At 40.0% G+C, this 20,260-nt stretch overlaps 1 protein-coding gene across 3 annotated transcripts in view; it reads right to left on the minus strand.

The window, feature by feature from the left end:
- The window catches only part of CFAP54 (cilia and flagella associated protein 54), a 545,361-nt gene that overhangs the window by 23,615 nt on the left and 501,486 nt on the right, over positions 1–20,260 (minus strand). For all 3 annotated transcript variants that reach the window (XM_073620268.1, XM_073620266.1, XM_073620265.1), the window contains exon 65: positions 4,747–4,926. In XM_073620268.1, coding sequence (XP_073476369.1) covers positions 4,747–4,926 — 180 coding nt within the window. The remainder of the gene's footprint in view (positions 1–4,746; positions 4,927–20,260) is intronic.

Raw genomic sequence — 20,260 nt, forward strand, 5'->3', positions numbered from 1 at the left:
GAGGTACATGCATATATCTCACCTTCCAGATCGATAAATGCATACACTTACATTTCCAACATCTGGAAAAAGAATTTCAGACATCACTGTAACTTCCAAGCCCATCCCCCCCCCCCCCTAGCCAACAGACTTCAGTTCGGCAAAGCCTGTGGTGTACTAAACCTTTTATTAGTGGAATCTGAGTTATTATAGAATGCGAAAAAAAAAAAATGCAGGTCAAAACACAAATATTATGTCAAAGCTAACAAACCAAACACACTCCTAACACTTTAACTATGCAAACTTGACCATGACCATAAATCTATTTACCCCAAATTATCCAGAGAAATATACTTTAGCGACCACAGTCAAAGTCCTTCAAGAATCCTGTAAACACATCTCCAAACTATACTCATCCACTGCCACCTTATAAAGAGTTTGCTGACTTCTTTAATAGCCACCTGAAGCAACAGTCTTTCCGGCAGGAAACTCTTATGCCCTGTGCACATGATCGGACAAAACCGTGGATTTTTGTTCGAAGGTTGTTGGCTCCAACTTGTCTTGCATACACACGGTCACACAAATGTTGGCCAACAATTACGAACATAGTGACGTACAAGACGTACGTGATATCTCCATTACGAATGCTAGTTTTACAAGACCGAGCGCTTCTGATAATAATATGATAATAACTATGATACCAAAACCTATTTCAGATGACATAACCTGCTCCAACTACAGACCAATATCAGTACTCAATCTTGATATTAAGCTTTTAGCTGAAATCCTCACGCTATGACTTAACCCAAATATAGGCTCCCTGATTAATAAAGATCAGGTTGGGTTCATCCTTAATCGATAAGCAAGTGATAATATCCACAGAGCATCACTTTTGTTACATGCCATAAACAAAAGAATTCCAGCTTACCCTCTATCTCTGGACATATGGAAGGCTTTCAGTTCCTTTTCCCAGCAATACCTGTCTTATATCCTTGCACGATAGGACTTCGGCCTGCATTTCTTGAAATGGGTACTGTCTCTCTACTCTGGACCATGTGCATTTGGTTAAAATCTGACTATTTATCTAATGTGAGAGGAACCCAATAGGGTTGTCCCTTCTACCCACTCTTATTTGCATTAGCAAGAGAATTTGAGCCAACAAAAAAACATTAGGGGATTAAAATTGCAGGACATCATCAAAAAATGATTTTCCCCTTTTTATTTCCTCACGCATCTCCACTCCTTCTCCACACAAATCTCTGGCCTTAAAGTAAATGGAACAAAATCAAAAGCTCATAGTTTCTCCTTCCCTTCATAGGACCTCCTTTCTCTGCAAAACCCCTTCCACTTCACCTGGGCACCTCAATCCCTACCTTATGATGCTAACTACACCCACCTGCTTGCCAAATTAACTTCTCTTTTGGCGGCCCGCCGGGACCCACCCAATACTTCATGTTTAGGCAGAATTACAGCTGCCAAGATAATTCTACTACCTAAGATTTTCTACCTCATTTGGGTCCTCTCCATCCCAGTTCCTATGTATTATATACAAATATAATAGCAGTTAGTCCCTAAGTATATCTGGGGAACAACTAAACCAAGACTCCCTGAATCTACCCTATTCCATTGAAAGTTAAAACCAGAACCCATGCTTGATGTGATATGACATACTTGGCAATTTGTACCATTGTATGTATATGCCTAATACAACTTTATTGGTAAAGCATTTTTGTCATGTGGTGTGCTTATTCTATATATTTAAAATGATTGTACTAACAAATTAATACACTGTGGAGGGGTTTAGCACCCTACAAAATAATCTATTGCTGATTGCTAAATGGCGTAGATAATAGTGGTGTGCAGACCTGCATTGCTAAATAAATATTACCGTATATACTCGAGTATAAGTCGAATTTTTCAGCACATTTTTTTCTGCTGAAAGTGCCCCTCTCGACTTATACTTGAGTCAAGCACTTTTCTGCAGCAAAAAATTTTCATTTTCCGAACCGACTTTGGGGCCCCGTATCTCAGGGCCACTTGGTGCTAGAAACCCCAAATTTGGTATGCAAACTCAGTGGACCTGGTACCACAACATATCCAAAGCTAAAGTTCCTAGCACTAAGTGGCCCCGAGATACGGGGCCCCAAAATTAGTTCGGAAAATGTAATTCTCTGCTGCAGAAAAGTGCTTGACATTTTCTGAACCGAATTTGGGGCCCCATATCTGAGGGCCACTTGGTGCTAGCAACCCCCAATTTGGTGTGCAAACCCAGTGGAACTGGTACCATAACATATCCAAAGCTGGGGTTCCTAGCCCCAAGTGGCCCTGAGATGCGGGGCCCCAAAACTGGTTCGGAAAATGTCATTCTCTGCTGCAGAAAAGTGCTTGACATTTTCTGAACTGATTTTTGGGGCCCTGTATCTCGGGGCCACTTGGTGCTGGAAACCCCAGCTTTGGAAATTTTATGGTGCTAGTTCCACTGGGTTTGCCCACCAAATTTGGGGTTCTTAGCACTAAGTGGCCCCGAGATACTGGGCCCCAAATTCGGTCAACTGTGTCTATCTGCAGCAATGTCATTTCGGGACCCTTTGGGTTCAGAGACCCCAAATTTTGGCTGCAGCTAGGGGGCATCTAGGAACCCTTAACTACCGAGTTTGAAGTTCAGGGGACCTATGGCTGCAAATGGGCACAGTGAGGCATGCAAATGGGCACAGTGATGCTGCAAATGGGCATTGTTGACCCTCTTTTCCACTTACAGTAGCTGTGCATTTCTTACCCTCGTCTTATACTCGGGTCAATAAGTTTTTCCCATTTTTTTCTGTGGTAAATTAGGGCCTCGACTTATATTCGGAACGACTTATACTCGAGTATATACGGTATAAATCAGACAAAAAAAACTCCCTTCGGTTCAAACCCCCACTCATTCACAAGGGATGTCAATGCACATAGGGAGCCAAATAGCAGGTTTCCAGATATGTTGACATTTTGACTCCAAACTGTATATTCTGCATACAGATCAAACGTGTGATTGCAAGCTGATTGTCTTAAAGTGTTACTAAACACACAATAGCAAAATCAATCTGTATATGCAGTAAAGCATGCTTGTTATACTTACTATGCAACCTAAGGTGTTAATCCTCCGCATTGTGTAAAAAGGCTGTTTGATCCTGTCTTCTCTGATCCTCCCCTTCCTTTATTGTCCTCAATCCATCTGCTGATAGAACAGAGCCACTGGAGGTGCTCTGCACATGCTCAGTTTGGTGTGTTTTTTTTTTTTTTTTTTTTTTTTTGGGAGGGTGCATGTGATCAGCACAGGACCAATCAGCATTGCCTAGACAGAAAGTCAGGGGTCATGCAGCCTCATAGGACAGTCAAAGGAGAATGAAAACTACTCCTACAAACTTTAACCAGTGCTCGGCTGGACACTGATAGAAGTCACAAGATTGCTATATACTGCTGATGAGAAAAGGTATTTAGCAGTTTATATTTACTGAACCAATAGCATTCCCATGTTCTGTGTACTGTGGGAGACCAGATATAGTGACTGTAGGGTCCTGGGTTAGTAACACTATAAATATTTTCCAGTGATAGCATTTCTCGCAGTATCTATATGGTACAAGGGAAAAAAAACATGCAACAGGCGTTCCTCCTTTTCCAAGAAGGAACCTGCCAAAAGTATGGTACTTGTCACTAATCTTAGACAGATATAAATAGGAATCCGCTATATCCCCCAGTCTGTAAATATACAATCTTATTGCTCAGACCAACATCACATGGCATATGTCAAACATAAGATACACTGTAGAAAATATCTCCGATGTTGCTAAATGAAACATCAATCCTTTTCAGGTGGTGACCATTTCCTTGTGTGTCCATAAATGGAGGAATGATGTCTTCTCTAATTCTCTAATACAATAATCCAAATGCCGAAATTACGCTGTTGGAATGAGTTATAGACCCTAATCCACTCAACATTTCAAGTCTCTGAAACAAGTTGTAAAATATGTGGGTAGGGATTTCAGCAAGAGTCCGTGTTACACTACATACCTGATCTTCTGAAGAAGCCACCGCTGAGTGGCGAAATCGGTTGATTTACACTAAGTTGCTAAGTATTGCAAGGTTTCTAATCTTCACAATGTTGCCAGAACTGGCTAATAGATTATGGATTCTGGCCCAAGGTTTGTTTTTATTTTTTCTACAGAGTTAATGATGCCTAATAACTTTACATGTTTGAGTGGATTACAATGCTCTGATGCAGAGATGTTATGCATCGCGGCCACTGTTTTATGTATACTACTGAGATCCCTATCCACATATTGGACAACTGGTGTCAGAGACTTTATTATTGCATAGATTAGAATCTATTACTCATATAACTGTGAACATTCTGAAAATATTGGATTTTGGCTTTAGAGGTTTGGCAGCTAGTGGTGGTTAATTTTTAAGTACCCTCATTCCTCCGTTCATGGATACACAAGTAGCTGGTCACCACTGAATACAATTATTGTTTGTTTTAACAACATCAGAGATGTTTTCCACAGTTTATCCAATGTCAATCAGCTATCCCACTTTTAGTCTTTATGCAAGTTGTACAGTTTGGAGTCAATATATTAGAATATCTGGTTATCTATTCAGATCCAGTTGTGCATGGATATCCCTTATGAAAGAGTTTAAATTGAAGGGAGGTGGTTTAAATGTATTACTTTGTATACTATACACACACACAAAATATGGCACAAATATTATTCTGGACAAATTAAATATTACCATGGGATTTATGTGTCCCAGTCTTTCTAAAGGTGGAAAATAAAATTGAATACAAAGTTCCTTGTCTAAAGCAATTGTTGCTATTTGTTCTCTTTCTGCTTTGTTATCTGCTGACATGCTGGAAGTAGATTTCACTGACTCTGGTGTTTTCTGATGAAATTCTTTACTGCCTGAATTTTCCTAAAACAGAGGAAAGAAAACAGCATTTAGTATGGCCAAACAACACATTTGGTTCAAGTATGGACATCTCATTGTTTGCAACAATAGCAGGGGCGTAACTACAGGGGTTGCAATTGTGACCCGGTGTTCTGCCATATAGTGTCCTCGTATCAGATAGTGTCCGCCTCGTACTGCGCAGGCGCAGCGCCTGCGCAGTACGGAGGAGCAGGAGATGCCGAAAATGCCCGAAGTTGATCAGCTGACCATCAGCTGTACACGGCGCTCGGGCACCTGTTAGCGATGGCAGTGTAAGAGGGCCCCTCGCGGGCTCGCTTCGCTCGCCACGCTTCGGGCACGGCCTCGCTGCGCTCGGCAAATATTTATTCTAACTCTATGTCCACTTGGATAGTAGGGAATGATCCTGGACATAGGGTAAGAATAAATGCGCAGGCGCCGTGTACAGCTGACGATCAGCTGTTGAACTTCGGAGACTTTCGGAGTCTCTTTTGTCCTCCGTACTGCGCCTGCGCAGTACAGGGAGGACACTATATGATAGGGGACTGAATTCGATAAGACACCGGCCCAGTGCTCCAGGGGGACTTGCAACTTCCCTGCTCACCTGGACAGGAGGGGTGGTGGGGGCGGCATATAGATGAACCGATCCCCTCTATTTTTCTCCTGCAGCTGATGAAAACTTGCTTTTTCTCCTCTCTCTCCTGCAGACTTTTAGCGGCTGCAGGAGGAAAATCGAGGGGATCGGTTTCTCTATATGCCACTCTCGCCACCCCTTCTTTCCAGCTTCCGCTTCTTTCTTTTGCCCCAGCCCCTGTGTGCTCCCCTGGCCTCCCCTCATCCCCCAACAACTCTGCTGGCTTCTCCCCTCTCCTCTCCAGCCACCTGCAACAGGGAATGTGTCAGGATGGAGAGCAAGGAAGGGGCTGGTAAAAACAGTATGTAATTGACCAGCCCCTTCCTTTTCTGAATCAACAGAGTCATCCGATCACTGACTCTGTCCATTCATAACTGAAGCATAGTAAACTGTGTTTACTAACTGGGGGTCAGAGGGGCACTTCATGGTTTCTTGCATCAGAGGCCCTGAACGTTCTAGTTATGCCTCTGAACAATAGCAAATGATCTCTTAAGCACTATAGCTAGAATCATAAAGTGAAACCACAAAAAGGTTAAACAGGGGCTTTGTGTATCGGTGAAATATTATATTAAATGTGTATACTGTATCACACAGTTTACAACTTTGTGTATGAGGATTTAAAACTATGTTTTTGAGATTTTAGTATGCTTATTTTCCCCTAAACACTGGTCAATTATGTAAAATTTTGAAGGTTTAATGAGAAATCTTCTTTACTTTTGCCCAAGCTAACAACAGGCTGCCACAATTATTACTGTTATTAATATAACATGTTCTGTGATGCTGTACACAGTGTTACAAATACAGATACATAAAAAACATTTGGACCTGAATACATGCTGTCACATAGTAAAATATATAGAACATATAGAACAAGATACACTATAGAGGGGGAATCCATAACAGATAGTAGATACGATTATCTGTTTGCAACAGGACATCACAGACATTCCCATCACCTGTTTGCCATCAGCTCCCGAAAGTTCACAAACAGGACATCCCAATTAAGAGCCATCCAATTGATGCGTCCGTTGATGCATTATTTCAACCCCTAGCGAATCGCTTGCCAGGCTATTTTAGTGTCACTAACCATGTGCTAGAATACATACAAGAAATCAAGTGGTCTAGGAACTCACTTTGGGTTACAGTAGATGTAAAGTCTTTAAATTCATGTATTCCCCAACATTTAGCTATCAGTGCCCTTAACCACTTCAATATCAGGCACTTAGACACCTTCCCACCTAGGCCAATTTTCAGCTTTCAGCGCTGTCGCAATTTGAATGACAATTGCGCGGTCATGCTACACTGTACCCAAACAAATTTTTTATCATTTTGTTCCCACAAATAGAGTTTTCTTTTGGTGGTATTTGATCACCTCTGCGGTTTTTATTTTTTGTGCAACAAATAAAAAAAGACCGAAAATTTTGAAAAAAAACTAGTTTTTCTTTGTTTCTGTTAAAACTTTTTGTAAATAAGTACGTTTTCTTCTTCAATGATGGGCACTGATGTGGCACCAATGAGGTGGCACTGATGATGGGCACTGATAGGTGGCACTGGTATACGGCACTGATGGGCACTCATAGGTGGCACCGATGGGCACTCATTGGCGGCATTGATGGGCACTCGTAGGTGGCATTGATGGTTACTTATGGGTGGCACTGATAGTTGGTACAGATGGGCACTGATAGATGGGCACTGATGGGCACTGACAGGTGGCACGAATGGACACTGATGGGTGGCACTGATGACACTGCTTGTTTGCAGTGATGCCCCTAAGGGTGGCATTGCTGGGCATCACTGCAACATAATGGTGCCAATCAGTGCCCATTTGTGGCTCTTCCTATTGACAGCGTGATCAGCCGTGATTGGACACGGCTGATCACGTGGTAAAGAGCCTCCGCCGGAGGCTCTTTACCAAGATCAGTGTAGCGGTGTGTCAGACTGACACACCGATCGCCGCGGTTATCCTGCTGGACGTCATATGATGTCCAGTCAGGATAACAGAACCACTTCCCGGACGTCAATCCGCCATAGGGCGGGCGGGAAGTGGTTAAACATCATTTACATAAATATAGCTCCTATTCACCACAATTACAAGAGTTCATGTGTCTTGCACTAAAGTTCTTATTAAAACCCAATTTTTTTATGTTTGATGGCCAATTTTACTTGGAATGTTGTGGTGATTTGATGGGGGCTAAATTTTCCTCATCTTTAGCCAATCTTTAGATGGGCTGGTGTGAGGAAATTGTTTTGTTTTAATCAAGCAATCCTTTTAGCGACAGCATCGCATGGTATGCTCGCTTTATAGACAACCTGATCTTTGTATGGACTAACACCAAACAATCTTTAATTTCCCTTTTCATGTATTTAAATCAAAATGACTGCAACCTGGAATTTACCAGCATATTTCATCCTAAGCTACAGCCATCAGTAGAGACTGTGAAGCATTAATAAATAAAAGCTCCCATTCAACTGCTAAGGGCCAAAAACGTTTCGGTAGCACTATTAATTTTGTGACATCCTTTTCAGTTGAGTTTAGTCAGATTGTTGGTATTAGCAAATGGCATCTACCAATCTTGTATGCGGATCAGGAACTTCATGCAGTACTTAGATATCTGTAAGTAAGTATTGTTGTGGCTATAGTACCTGTAGGTATTATAACAAACACAAAAAAAGCAATGTAGTTTCTCTTACCACTGGTAAAACTCTAAAGATAAACCAGTACATAAATTGTAATATTACACCATATGTTATTGTAAAAGTTGCAAACTACAGTATGTGGGATGCACTATACGCCCCTTAAGGATCGGGATTTGGGAGCACTACAATGACACCAATAACCACAATGACGGGAATATTTTGAATGTCTCTAGACATTTTAGGGACATCCATAAAATCGTAATTCTTTTTGTTTTGTTTTTTTGCATTGAACAGGTTAAACACCCAATAATGTGCACTGCTTACTCCAGCAGAGGGAATTGTGGTGGATCCATACTTTGAATACTAGAATGCCAGCTGGTTTAAACAATAGATGACACATAGTGTTTCTGATGTAAATTAATGTAATAAATATTTTTGGATATTTCTAACAAAAAACTTTCTTTGAAATGTCTATGGTCATTTATATACTATTGGATTTCTGATGTGGTGTTATCTGGTGTGCACCCTCCATGTGTAACCATTTGATGTTAATTGGTTTTAATTGTAATTTTGTTCAGTCTTGTCCCCTCTATTAGTTGGGGGGGTGGGTTTTTACAATATATAAGCAATTCTATTTTAATGTTAATCATGCTATGAGTAAGGCTGTAATAGCCGAAACATGTCAGCATTGATCCTGTGTATATGATGTAGCCAAATAAAGGATAATACCGAAGAGTTATCGAGTTTCCGGCTTAATTTCTGCTTTGGACATTTGAACAGGGGAGTGGGGATCCCCCAGCCTGAGCACCGAATCTCAGCAAGTAGTTTCCAATTGTGCGGGTGAGCTTGGGTATTTTCTGCTTGTATCACAGACATTATCCATGTCTTCTTTTTAAGTTTCATTCATAAAATGCAGAGCGCCTCATGGAGCCTGCAGTGTCCTACAGAAAAAAGCTGCAAAGGACAGTCCAGGAAAGCCCTTGTCACACGATCTGTCAAAGTAATGTGACAAGTTTCCTCCTCCCCCTCCTTTTTTATTTCTGATTCATTAAAATAAATGGACCCAAAAGGGGATCGCTACACAATTGTTCTTTATCAATACTCTATCTATTTTTTTAAGCAGTAGTATGGCAACCTTTGGTGGCCTTGCATGCTTTTATAGCATTACAGTCTAAAGGAGCCATAAATCCTTAAGAAAAAAATTGCAGGACACAACTCAAAGCTGTTCAGCTATGACATATGACCATATGAGATGTAATAAGCTTTAATATCCATTTTCATAAGATTTTTCCAAATGAAATCATCTTAGCCCTCACATCCTATCATAGTAGTTCATTTAGAAACCAATGAAAAATGAAATCAATAACTCTGAGGAAGCACAGCACAGCCAGCACTTAACATTTTACAGAACCTTAATTATTTCATAAAATCAACATATTTGTTTGCTAGATTTTCAATAAAGGCCTTTATGAATTTCCATTGAGAATCCGCCCTATCTGATCACAATAAAGGAAGCTTGCATAATGACGCTTTCATCTTTGCACAAACCATACTTAGACATTACATTACAGGGGTAGTTTGACTGAATTCATCATGACATGTTTAAAAGCAGAAAAGCTTTGTTTCTATAATGAAACAAAATAATCAAAAGATTGTATGCTTGTTAGCTATCCACAACAGTCAGGATAATACATGATTATGCCTGCACCTGTCAGTTTACCGCAGTCAGTGATCTAAGGAAAACAGAATGATAATATATGAAAAAGCAAAACGAACAAATAGGCCTATACAACATTTTAATATGATACTGCTTGGAAATGTCAGAGATATTTAATGTTCTTTTGGCTGAAGTCTGATATTACGATGATATGCATTACTGTGTGTTGCTGGAACATGTTCTACAAAAGAAGCATGTTGTTCACTAAATAGCATGTTCAAAGGCTTGTACGGCATCTGTTGATATATTTTTTTTACTGATGATTTCTATTGGCTTTGTAATATGCATGTCCAATAAAAACAAACCTATAACAAACAATAAATTCTTTCACAAAAAAAGAATATGGTCTCTAGTCTTTTGCATTAATGGATAGATCTAGGCAGTATACATGGTTGAAACAGAAGGTAAGAACATTAATGCATAAAGTGAATATACTAATTTGGTTTCTTCTAGATCACTTAACACTGGAGATGTAACTGGTGAATGAGACCATGAACCCTAAATCTTTTCAAACTGTGGAAACCCTCTTTTTAAATATATATGTTGACACAAGGCTGGTGCAAAGTTTATTAAACATTTAGGCCATTTCAAAGTAATATTAACGGCTTTTTAGAAACCCAAGTCGTATAAACATAGGAAATACTTTGGAGTTTACCACACCCAATAAACATGTTTTGAGGCAGCAAATATTAGGAAGACCACAAGGTTATTTTATAAATTCCTTAACTTTCTGCCAAATATGCTGTAGAAAGCAGCAAGGCCATATAGAGTGACGGGTGACTGCTTTCATTCCACAACAAAAACAATGAGGTGCAATATTAAAAGCATAATTTTACCCATAACAGCTTGATAAAAAGTAATGTTCTTTAGCACGGAAGTGTGTTCTGTAAATTGCTTCCAGCATTGTTCCTGTTTCTTCTTGCAGGTGGCTGCCATTTTTCTGAAGCCCAGACAGAGCTCCTGAGGAGAAGTAAATCTTTAGGCTGTCAGCAGATCCGTCTCTACATTTTCAGTACAGTGGCAAAAATAGAGAGCAACTGAGCATGTGCAGAGCAAGTGAGACAATGTATCACTGGATTTTAAACAGTGTAGGCACTTATTTTTAATGTTTTATATGGCTATAACTACACAAGGGGCCAGCCTTAAGTGACCTAGCAGGACTTAATTTTCAGACTAAACTTCCACTTTAAGAGGGGCATAGTAGATCTGATACAATTTAATAAGTTTGTTTTCTTGAGGAGATGACAGAGGTTATACAGTGTATGTTGCCTCAAAGTCCATCAAATCTGGTGATATAAGTTGTGGAAACAGCCATTTGTCTGTGATATGTCAGTTTTTTCAGACATTTGTAGTTAATTCTGCATAGTACTGAGAGACTAGTTTAGTATTGAAGGTTAACAGTATATTTTTTTTTATTATTCTGTGTGGCAGAGATCTTTTATTCAGTGGACCAAGCCGTGCCTTAATAGCATAATGCAGTTTGATGAAGTATAGATACTTATTAGGAGAGATCTTGTATTCCATCTGCATAGGCTGAAAGGTTTGTAAAATGTTGTCAACAAAAAGTTGGTGTAAAAATGTAACTCCTAAGGAGGAGCAATACTGGGAACTGTGGCGACCTCAAGATTCCCCCAAATCAGATTATTTGCGGTAATATATACCATGGGGACGGAAAGTATTCAGACCCCCTTACATTTTTCACTCTTTGTTATATTGCAGCCATTTGCTAAAATCATTTAAGTTCATATTTTTCCTCATTAATGTACACACAGCACCCCATATTGACAGAAAAACAGAGAATTGTTGACATTTTTGCAGATTTATTAAAAAAGAAAAACTGAAATATCACATGGTCCTAAGTATTCAGACCCTTTGCTCAGTATTTAGTAGAAGCACCCTTTTGATCTAATACAGCCATGAGTCTTTTGGGAAAGATGCAACAAGTTTTTCACACCTGGATTTGGGGATCCTCTGCCATTCCTCCTTGCAGATCCTCTCCAGTTCTGTCAGGTTGGATGGTAAACGTTGGTGGACAGCCATTTTTAGGTCTCTCCAGAGATGCTCATTTGGGTTTAAGTCAGGGCTCTGGCTGGGCCATTTAAGAACAGTCACGGAGTTGTTGTGAAGCCACTCCTTCATTATTTTAGCTGCGTGCTTAGGGTCATTGTCTTGTTGGAAGGTAAACCTTCGGCCCAGTCTGAGGTCCTGAGCACTCTGAAGAAGGTTTTCATCCAGGATATCCCTGTACTTGGCCGCATTCATCTTTCCCTCGATTGCAACCAGTCGTCCTGTCCCTGCAGCTGAAAAACACCCCCACAGCATGATGCTGCCACCACCATGCTTCACTGTTGGGACTGTATTGGACAGGTGATGAGCAGTGCCTGGTTTTCTCCACACATACCGCTTAGAATTAAGGCCAAAAAGTTCTATCTTGGTCTCATCAGACCAGAGAATCTTATTTCTCACCATCTTGGAGTCCTTAAGGTGTTTTTTTTAGCAAACTCCATGCGGACTTTCATGTGTCTTGCACTGAGGAGAGGCTTCCGTCGGGCCACTCTGCCATAAAGCCCCGACTGGTGGAGGGCTGCAGTGATGGTTGACTTTCTCCCATCTCCCGACTGCATCTCTGGAGCTCAGCCACAGTGATCTTTGGGTTCTTCTTTACCTCTCTCACCAAGGCTCTTCTCCCCTGATAGCTCAGTTTGGCTGGACGGCCAGCTCTAGGAGGGTTCTGGTCATCCCAAACATCTTCCATTTAAGGATTATGGAGGGCACTGTGCTCTTAGGAACCTTAAGTGCAGCAGAAATTTTTTTGTAACCTTGGCCAGATCTATGCCTTGCCACAATTCTGTCTCTGAGCGCTTCAGGCAGTTCCTTTGACCTCATGATTCTCATTTGCTCTGACATGCACTGTGAGTTGTAAGGTCTTATATAGACAGGTGTGTGGCTTTCCTAATCAAGTCCAATCAGAATATTGGACTCAAATGAAGGTGTAGAACAATCTCAAGGATGATCAGAAGAAATGGACAGCACCTAAGTTAAATATATGAGTGTCACAGCAAAGGGTCTGAATACTTAGGACCATGTGATATTTCGGTTTTTCTTTTTTAATCTGCAAAAATGTCAACAATTCTGTGTTTTTCTGTCAATATGAGGTGCTGTGTGTACATTAATGAGGAAAAAAATTAACCTAAATGATTTTAGCAAATGGCTGCAATATAACAAAGAGTGAAAAATTTAAGGGGGTCTGAATACTTTCCGTCCCCACTGTGTGTGTAATATATATGTGTATTATGTATCTCAACATAGAACGAGTAATAGTTGAACATGTTAGTTTGCATACTGTAAGGAATATTATAATCCTTTATTATAACAATGCCAACAAGATATCTTAGATTGTGCCTATATGGTGAATTGTGAAGTTATATGTAAGAGGATAGAGCAGCTGCATACATGGCTGTACTCATGTCGTCTCTAGAGCATTTTAGCCAGTCATGAATGTTGATCAGTTGTGCTGCTTGGTAATAGCAGTGAAAGTCGGGAAATGCTAGACCCACTGATTTTTGGGAGAGTGAAAAAGTTGTTGCTTTTTTTTTTTTTTTTTTTTTTTTTTTAAGTATGACAGGGTATTGTGTAGAGGGAATTATATAATATTTACAAGATCTTGGGAAAAATTAATTTTCAATAGGTTTACTCTGCCCATTGGAATTATCTGGAGGTTCATTCATTGCATGGTCTTGGATTGGAGGCAATTAATAAGTGGCAGGACAATATTAGTTATATATGGCAGAATTGGGGTTTGTATGATTATTCCAAGATATTTAAAACATGTTCACAATTCTCAATTTTGAGAAGAGATTAAAGTTATGAGCTGTATCTGGGTCAAGCAGAAATAGTAGGGATGTATCCCAATTTATCTTAAACCTGAAATACACTCCGAATTTCCTGAGGAGATTTAGTAGATGAAAGAGGGGCTGGTTAAAGTCTAAATTAAAGTCATCCGCATACAGAGATATGCACTCTCCTAATGAATTTATTTGAAAACCTTTGATGTTGTGGGAAGAGCATATTAGTATTGCTAGGGGCTCTATGGAGAGGGCAAAAAGTATAGGGGACAGCCTTGTCTCATCCCTCTACGTGCAGGGAAGAGTTCAGAAATAGAATTTTTGACATTGAGTCTGGCTACAGGGGCTATATATAATAGTTTAATCCAAGGGATATATTTGGGGCAAAACCAAAGTGATTGGGAGCACTCAAACAACATTTAACACTTTCAGTGCTTTGTGACTATCACTGCTTGACCTTCAGAGTGGTCATGTGGATACTGCAAGTTTGTGTATAATTTATGGATGTTTATATGAGTGGAAAAACACACTGATCAGATCCCATCACTGAATCCAAATATCTGCTCAGTCAGATAGCTAACAACTTTTTCAGGCACTGTAGCGTTAGCATTGATGAAAAAGATGGAATCACACTGAGTGGAATCTTTATCAGGCTTTAAAATAAGAACAATCAAAGCCTCTCTACTAGTTTTTCTCTAGTAGTAATTTTCACTAATGATAGCCAATTAGAGAAGAATCTTAATCACGTTGCTAATAACAATAACTATGGTTCTGGTCAGCTCAGTAGATTGTTTTAAAAAAGGCCTGGATTCTTTCCCGAATGCACAAAATATAACTGGATACTAACATGTATAGGTAAATGTGATCCAGGGAATATCTGATGCCTGTTGGGGAATCAGGAAGGATTTTTTTGTCTCCCCCTAGAGCAAATTGGACCATGCTTTATTGTGTTTTTTTTTTTTTTTTACCTTCCTCTGGATCAACTGTGGGGATAGGGTTGTGTATATGGAGGTATTTGTGTGTGTGTGTTTTTTTTCTGTGGGTTGAACTGGATGGACCTTGTGTCTTTTTCAACCAGATTAACTACAGTCAGGTCCATAAATATTGGGACATTGACACAATTCTAATCTTTTTGGCACTATACACCACCACAATGGATTTGAAATGAAACGAACAAGATGTGCTTTAACTGCAGACTTTCAGCTTTAATTTGAGGGTATTTACATCCAAATCAGGTGAACGGTGTAGGAATTACAACAGTTTGTATATGTGCCTCCCATTTTTTAAGGGACCAAATGTAATGGGACAATTGGCTACTCAGCTGTTCCATGGCCAGGTGTGTGTTATTCCCTCATTATCCCATTTACAAGGAGCAGATAAAAGGTCAAGAGTTCATTTCAAGTGTGCTATTTGAATTTGGAATCTGTTACTGTCAACTCTCAATATGAGATCCAAAGAGCTGTCACTATCAGTGAAGCAAGTCATCATTATGCTGAAAAAACAAAACAAACCCATCAGAGAGATAGCAAAAAGATTAGGTGTGGCCAAATCAACTGTTTGGAACATCCTTAAAAAGAAAGAACGCACCGGTGAGCTCAGCAACACCAAAAGACCCGGAAGACCATGGAAAACAACTGTGGTGGATGACCAAAGAATTCTTTCCCTGGTGAACAAAACACCCTTCACAACAGTTGGCCAGATCAAGAACACTCTCCAGGAGGTAGGTGTATGTGTGTCAAAGTCAACAATCAAGAGAAGACTTCACCAGAGTGAATACAGAGGGTTCACCACAAGATGTAAACCATTGGTGAGCCTCAAAAACGGGAAGGCCAGATTAGAGTTTGCCAAACAACATCTAAAAGAGCCTTAACAGTTCTGGAACAACATCCTATGGACAGATGAGACCAAGATCAACTTGTACCAGAGTGATGGGAAGATAAGAGTAATGAGAAGGAAAGGAACTGCTCGTGATCCAAAGCATACCACCTCATCAGTGAAGCATGGTGGTGGTAGTGTCATGGCGTGGGCATGTATGGCTGCCAATGGAACTGGTTCTCTTGTATTTATTGATGACGTGACTGCTGACAAAAGCAGCAGGATGAATTCTGAAGTGTTTCAGGCAATATTATCTGCTCATATTCAGCAAAATGCTTCAGAACTTCATTGGACGGCGCTTCACAGTGCAGATGGACAATGACCCGAAGCATACTGCGAAAGCAACCAAAGAGTTTTTTAAGGGAAAGAAGTGGAATGTTATGCAATGGCCAAGTCAATCACCTGACCTGAATCCGATTGAGCATGCATTTCACTTGCTGAAGACAAAACTGAAGGGAAAATGCCCCAAGAACAAGCAGGAACTGAAGACAGTTGCAGTAGAGGCCTGGCAGAGCATCACCAGGGATGAAACCCAGAGTCTGGTGATAGCTATGCGTTCCAGACTTCAGGCTATAATTGACTGCAAAGGATTTGCAACCAAGTATTAAAAAGTGAAAGTTTGATGGATGATTGTTAATCTGTCCCATTACTTTTGGTCCCTTTAAAAAGCGGGAGGCACATATACAAACTGTTGTAATTCCTACACCGTTCACCTGATTTGGATGTAAATACCCTCGTATTAAAGCTGAAAGTCTGCAGTTAAAGCACATCTTGTTTGTTTAATTTCAAATCCATTGTGGTGGTGTATAGAGTCAAAAAGATTAGAATTGTGTCAATGTACCAATATTTATGGACCTGACTGTATATAACAATAGTGAATAACATGTTATAAGGAGAGAACGTTGTCTATTTTGTGTGCCTGTTCATGGTAATGGGCCTCAGCACACAGTAAAAAAAAAAAAGCATGATTGTGCTTCAGCTACCACAACGTTCAGCTCTCACCTAACACTAAACATCTTTTCATGTTATCTCAGGCTTTACTAATGATTAGTAAAGTCATAACTGAATTTCAGTATTGCGTTTGTATTAAGGCCCCTTAGAGTGTTATCGCATGTTTACAGCTGTAAGGCACTGCAGAAATTTTTTTATGCTATATTTGCAAAGATTTAAAGATGGCTATTTATTAGCACTGTAATCTAGCTGAGGGTTTGCAAGAGATTACAAGTGGATAGGAAAAGCTATGGTAAAAACATGTTTGTGTAGATATAGAGGTAACAAGCTTTTTACCATGCAGGAGTGACATATATTCAATACACATAATGCCATAATGTAAATTGTATAATGCTAGAATGGGCTGATTATCTAAACTGTAAGTAGCCAAGCAAGTTGTACAGTATGCAAACTCATGTTTATTCCTATCACATAATTCCTGCGATTTAAGCCAGCCATTTAAGGAGGTCAATGTGAAAACGTTACTGCTGCCAAGATGGTACAAAGGCTAGATAACCTGCATTAAAACCGAGCCAAGCTGCATTTTTTTTCTTATGACCTCATGTGTAATTTCTACATTAGCAACATATATTAACTGATAATATGAAGCCGTATAGCAGACGAGGGTCGATTTCATCTGTTATAAAGATGAGCTTTATGTGCCGCATAAAGAAAGTCAGATCTGCAAGACTATAAATGTTCAGGCTTCCCACTGATTCAGCTGGCACCCCCATTTAAGGAAACAGATGGTAAGGTCATTGCTGGCATTTAGGAAATTGCAACTCTCAGAGCAGAAGACAGTGTGTATATTTTAGTTAGCATTCACATGTCATTTAATTGCTTTAAACACAAAATGATGTTTCGCAAGCACACAGCAAGTGGAAAAAAAGCTTAATTACTTGGTAGTTTCTAAGGTAACAACATTTTCTCTAGGAAAATAAATTCCGAGATTTATGTAAACACAGTAATAATTAAAAAAAAAAAACAAAAAAAAAAAAACACTGATTTATTAGGAGAGCGATGACATTTAGTTGAATCATTAAAAGAAAAAGTGTTGCTATAGGTTTTTTGTTTTTTTTTTAACTAATTCTGTTTATCCCACAGTAAATCTTTTCTGCAATTCTGAGTCGGAAAACATGAAACTTGAAAAAGGTACAAATCTATTTTTATTAAAATAACTCCACTGACATTTTACACCCAAGCTACATAATGTACATCATCTCAGTGCCCAGATTTCCTGCTGTTAGGTTATGCATTCACGTTGGCTAGTTCCAAAGGCAATATTGATGTGCAACTGCAGTAACTTAAAGCAACCAATTATATGTCAAATCACTTTGACACAACATTGTAAAAAAAAAAAAAAGTGAAAATTCTTTTAGGGAGTGTATATACAGTATATATGTATCCAAGCCTGTGTTCCTAGCAGGTCTAAGGCAGCGCATTTTGGCAGCTTGCTAGGGGGAATCCACTTAACTGCCACTTCTTTTTTTTCTCCTCTCATTGTCAAGATATACACTCACCAGCCACTTTATTAGGTTCACCTGTTCAATTGCTTGGTAACACAAATTGCTAATCAGCCAATCACAGAAACTGAATCCATTTTGGCATCCAGATGTGGTGAAGACGACTTGCTGAAGTTCAAACCGAGCATCAGAATGGGGAGTAAAGGGGACTTAAGTGACTTTGAACGTGGCATGGGTGTTGGTGATGATAGAAAGGCAACAGTAACAAATAACCACTTGTTACAACCAAGGTATGCAGAAATACCATCTCTGAATCCATAACACATCAAACCTTGAAGCAGATGGGCTACAGCAGCAGGAGGCCACCCCAGATGCCACTCCTGTCAGCTAAGAACAGAAAACTGAGGCTACAATTTGCACCGGCTCACCAAAATTTGAAAATAGAATATTAGAAAAATTTTGCCTAGCCTGATGAGTCCTGATTTCAGCTGCGACATATAGATGGTAGGGTCAGAATTTGGTGTAAGCAACATGAAAGCATAGATCCATCCTGCCTTGTATCAACGGTTCGGCTGGTGTAATGGTGTGAGGGATATTTTCCTGGCACACTTTGGGCCCCTTAGTACCAATCGAGCATTGTTTAACCACTTGACCACTGGGCACTTAAACCCCTTCCTAACCAGACCAATTTTCAGCTTTTGGTGCTCTCACACTTTGAATGACAATTACTCAGTCATGCAACACTGTACCCATATGAAACTTTTGTCCTTTTTTTCACACAAATAGAGCTTTCTTTTGGTGGTATTTAATCACTGGCGAGTATTGGCAGAGTATTGCACAGTGTTGCAGAGTATTGCACAGTGTTGCAGAGTATTGGCAGAGTATTGCACAGTGTTGCAGAGTATTGCACAGTGTTGCAGATTATTGACACTGAGCAGCGCTGTGGGCATTAAACATCCAGCCCACAGTGCTGCTGCAATCTCTCCCCCTCTCCCCTCGCACTGTACCCATCGGTACAGAGAGGGGAGGGAGGAACCAGAGTCATGACGTGACGCCAGTTTGTTTACAAGTGATCGTTTCTTCATTTGACGCAACGATCACGTGGTAAATGGCAGCGTTCAGCGGCTATTTACCATGATCCATGATGTGCGGGGTCCGTGGGACCCGGCGGTCACGGATGTTCCCGGGTGCGCGTCCCAGGGGGCGCGCGGAAGCAACATTCTGGAATGACGTCCCACGGACATGCACCCAGAATAAGCCAACCGCGCTGTAGCCGTCTTTCGGCTATGGCCCGGTCGGCAAGTGGTTAAATGCCACGTTCTACCTGAGTATTGTTGCTGACCATGTCCATCCCTTTATGAATACAGTGTACCCATCTTCTGATGGCTACTTCCAGCAGGATAATGCACCATGTCACAAAGCTCAAATCATCTCAAACTGGTTTCTTGAACATGACAATGAGTTCACTGTACTCCAATGGCCTCCACAGTCACCAGATCTCAATCCAATAGAGCACATTTGGGATGTGACGGAATGGGAGATTTGCATCATGGATGTGCAGCCAACAAGTTTGCAGCAACTGTGAGATGCTATCATGTCAATATGGACCAACATCTCTGAGGTATGTTTCCAACACCTTGTTGATTCTATTCCACAAGGAATTAAGGCAGTTCTGAAGGCAAAAGGGGGTCCAACCCAGTACTAGCAAGGGGTACCTAATAAAGTAGCCGGTGATTGCATATTGGTGGTTGTAAGTTCTAACTTTACAGAAAATTAAATTGATTGTATGATATGTGATCTGTAATGCGATGATTTTTGAAAATATATATATATAGTTTTTTTGCATTCATCACTAGGATATTTAAAGCATTTAATAAGATAAGTACAGTATATCGTTTATATAGCCTAATGAACTGTCAATGCAATATAATAACACAAATATAGAAAGTATATTTAAAAAATAAAAAAAATATCAGTTTGTACAAAAATATAATAGTTCCATGAACCAAACCAAAAAAAATGATGCATTGTAATATCTAAATAGTCTGAAATCAAACAATCTTGTGCAAAAAAAAAAAAAGTCCAAGGTATCCAAAACTCTGTGTAATAGTGCACTCCAAAATGAATGAACAAAACCATCCCCTCAAGGGTAATGGCTCACCTTAAAGTTTGACCCTCA

The sequence above is a fragment of the Aquarana catesbeiana genome, linkage group LG03 (genome assembly GCF_042186555.1).
Source record: "Aquarana catesbeiana isolate 2022-GZ linkage group LG03, ASM4218655v1, whole genome shotgun sequence".
Classification (NCBI taxonomy): Eukaryota; Metazoa; Chordata; class Amphibia; order Anura; family Ranidae; genus Aquarana; species Aquarana catesbeiana.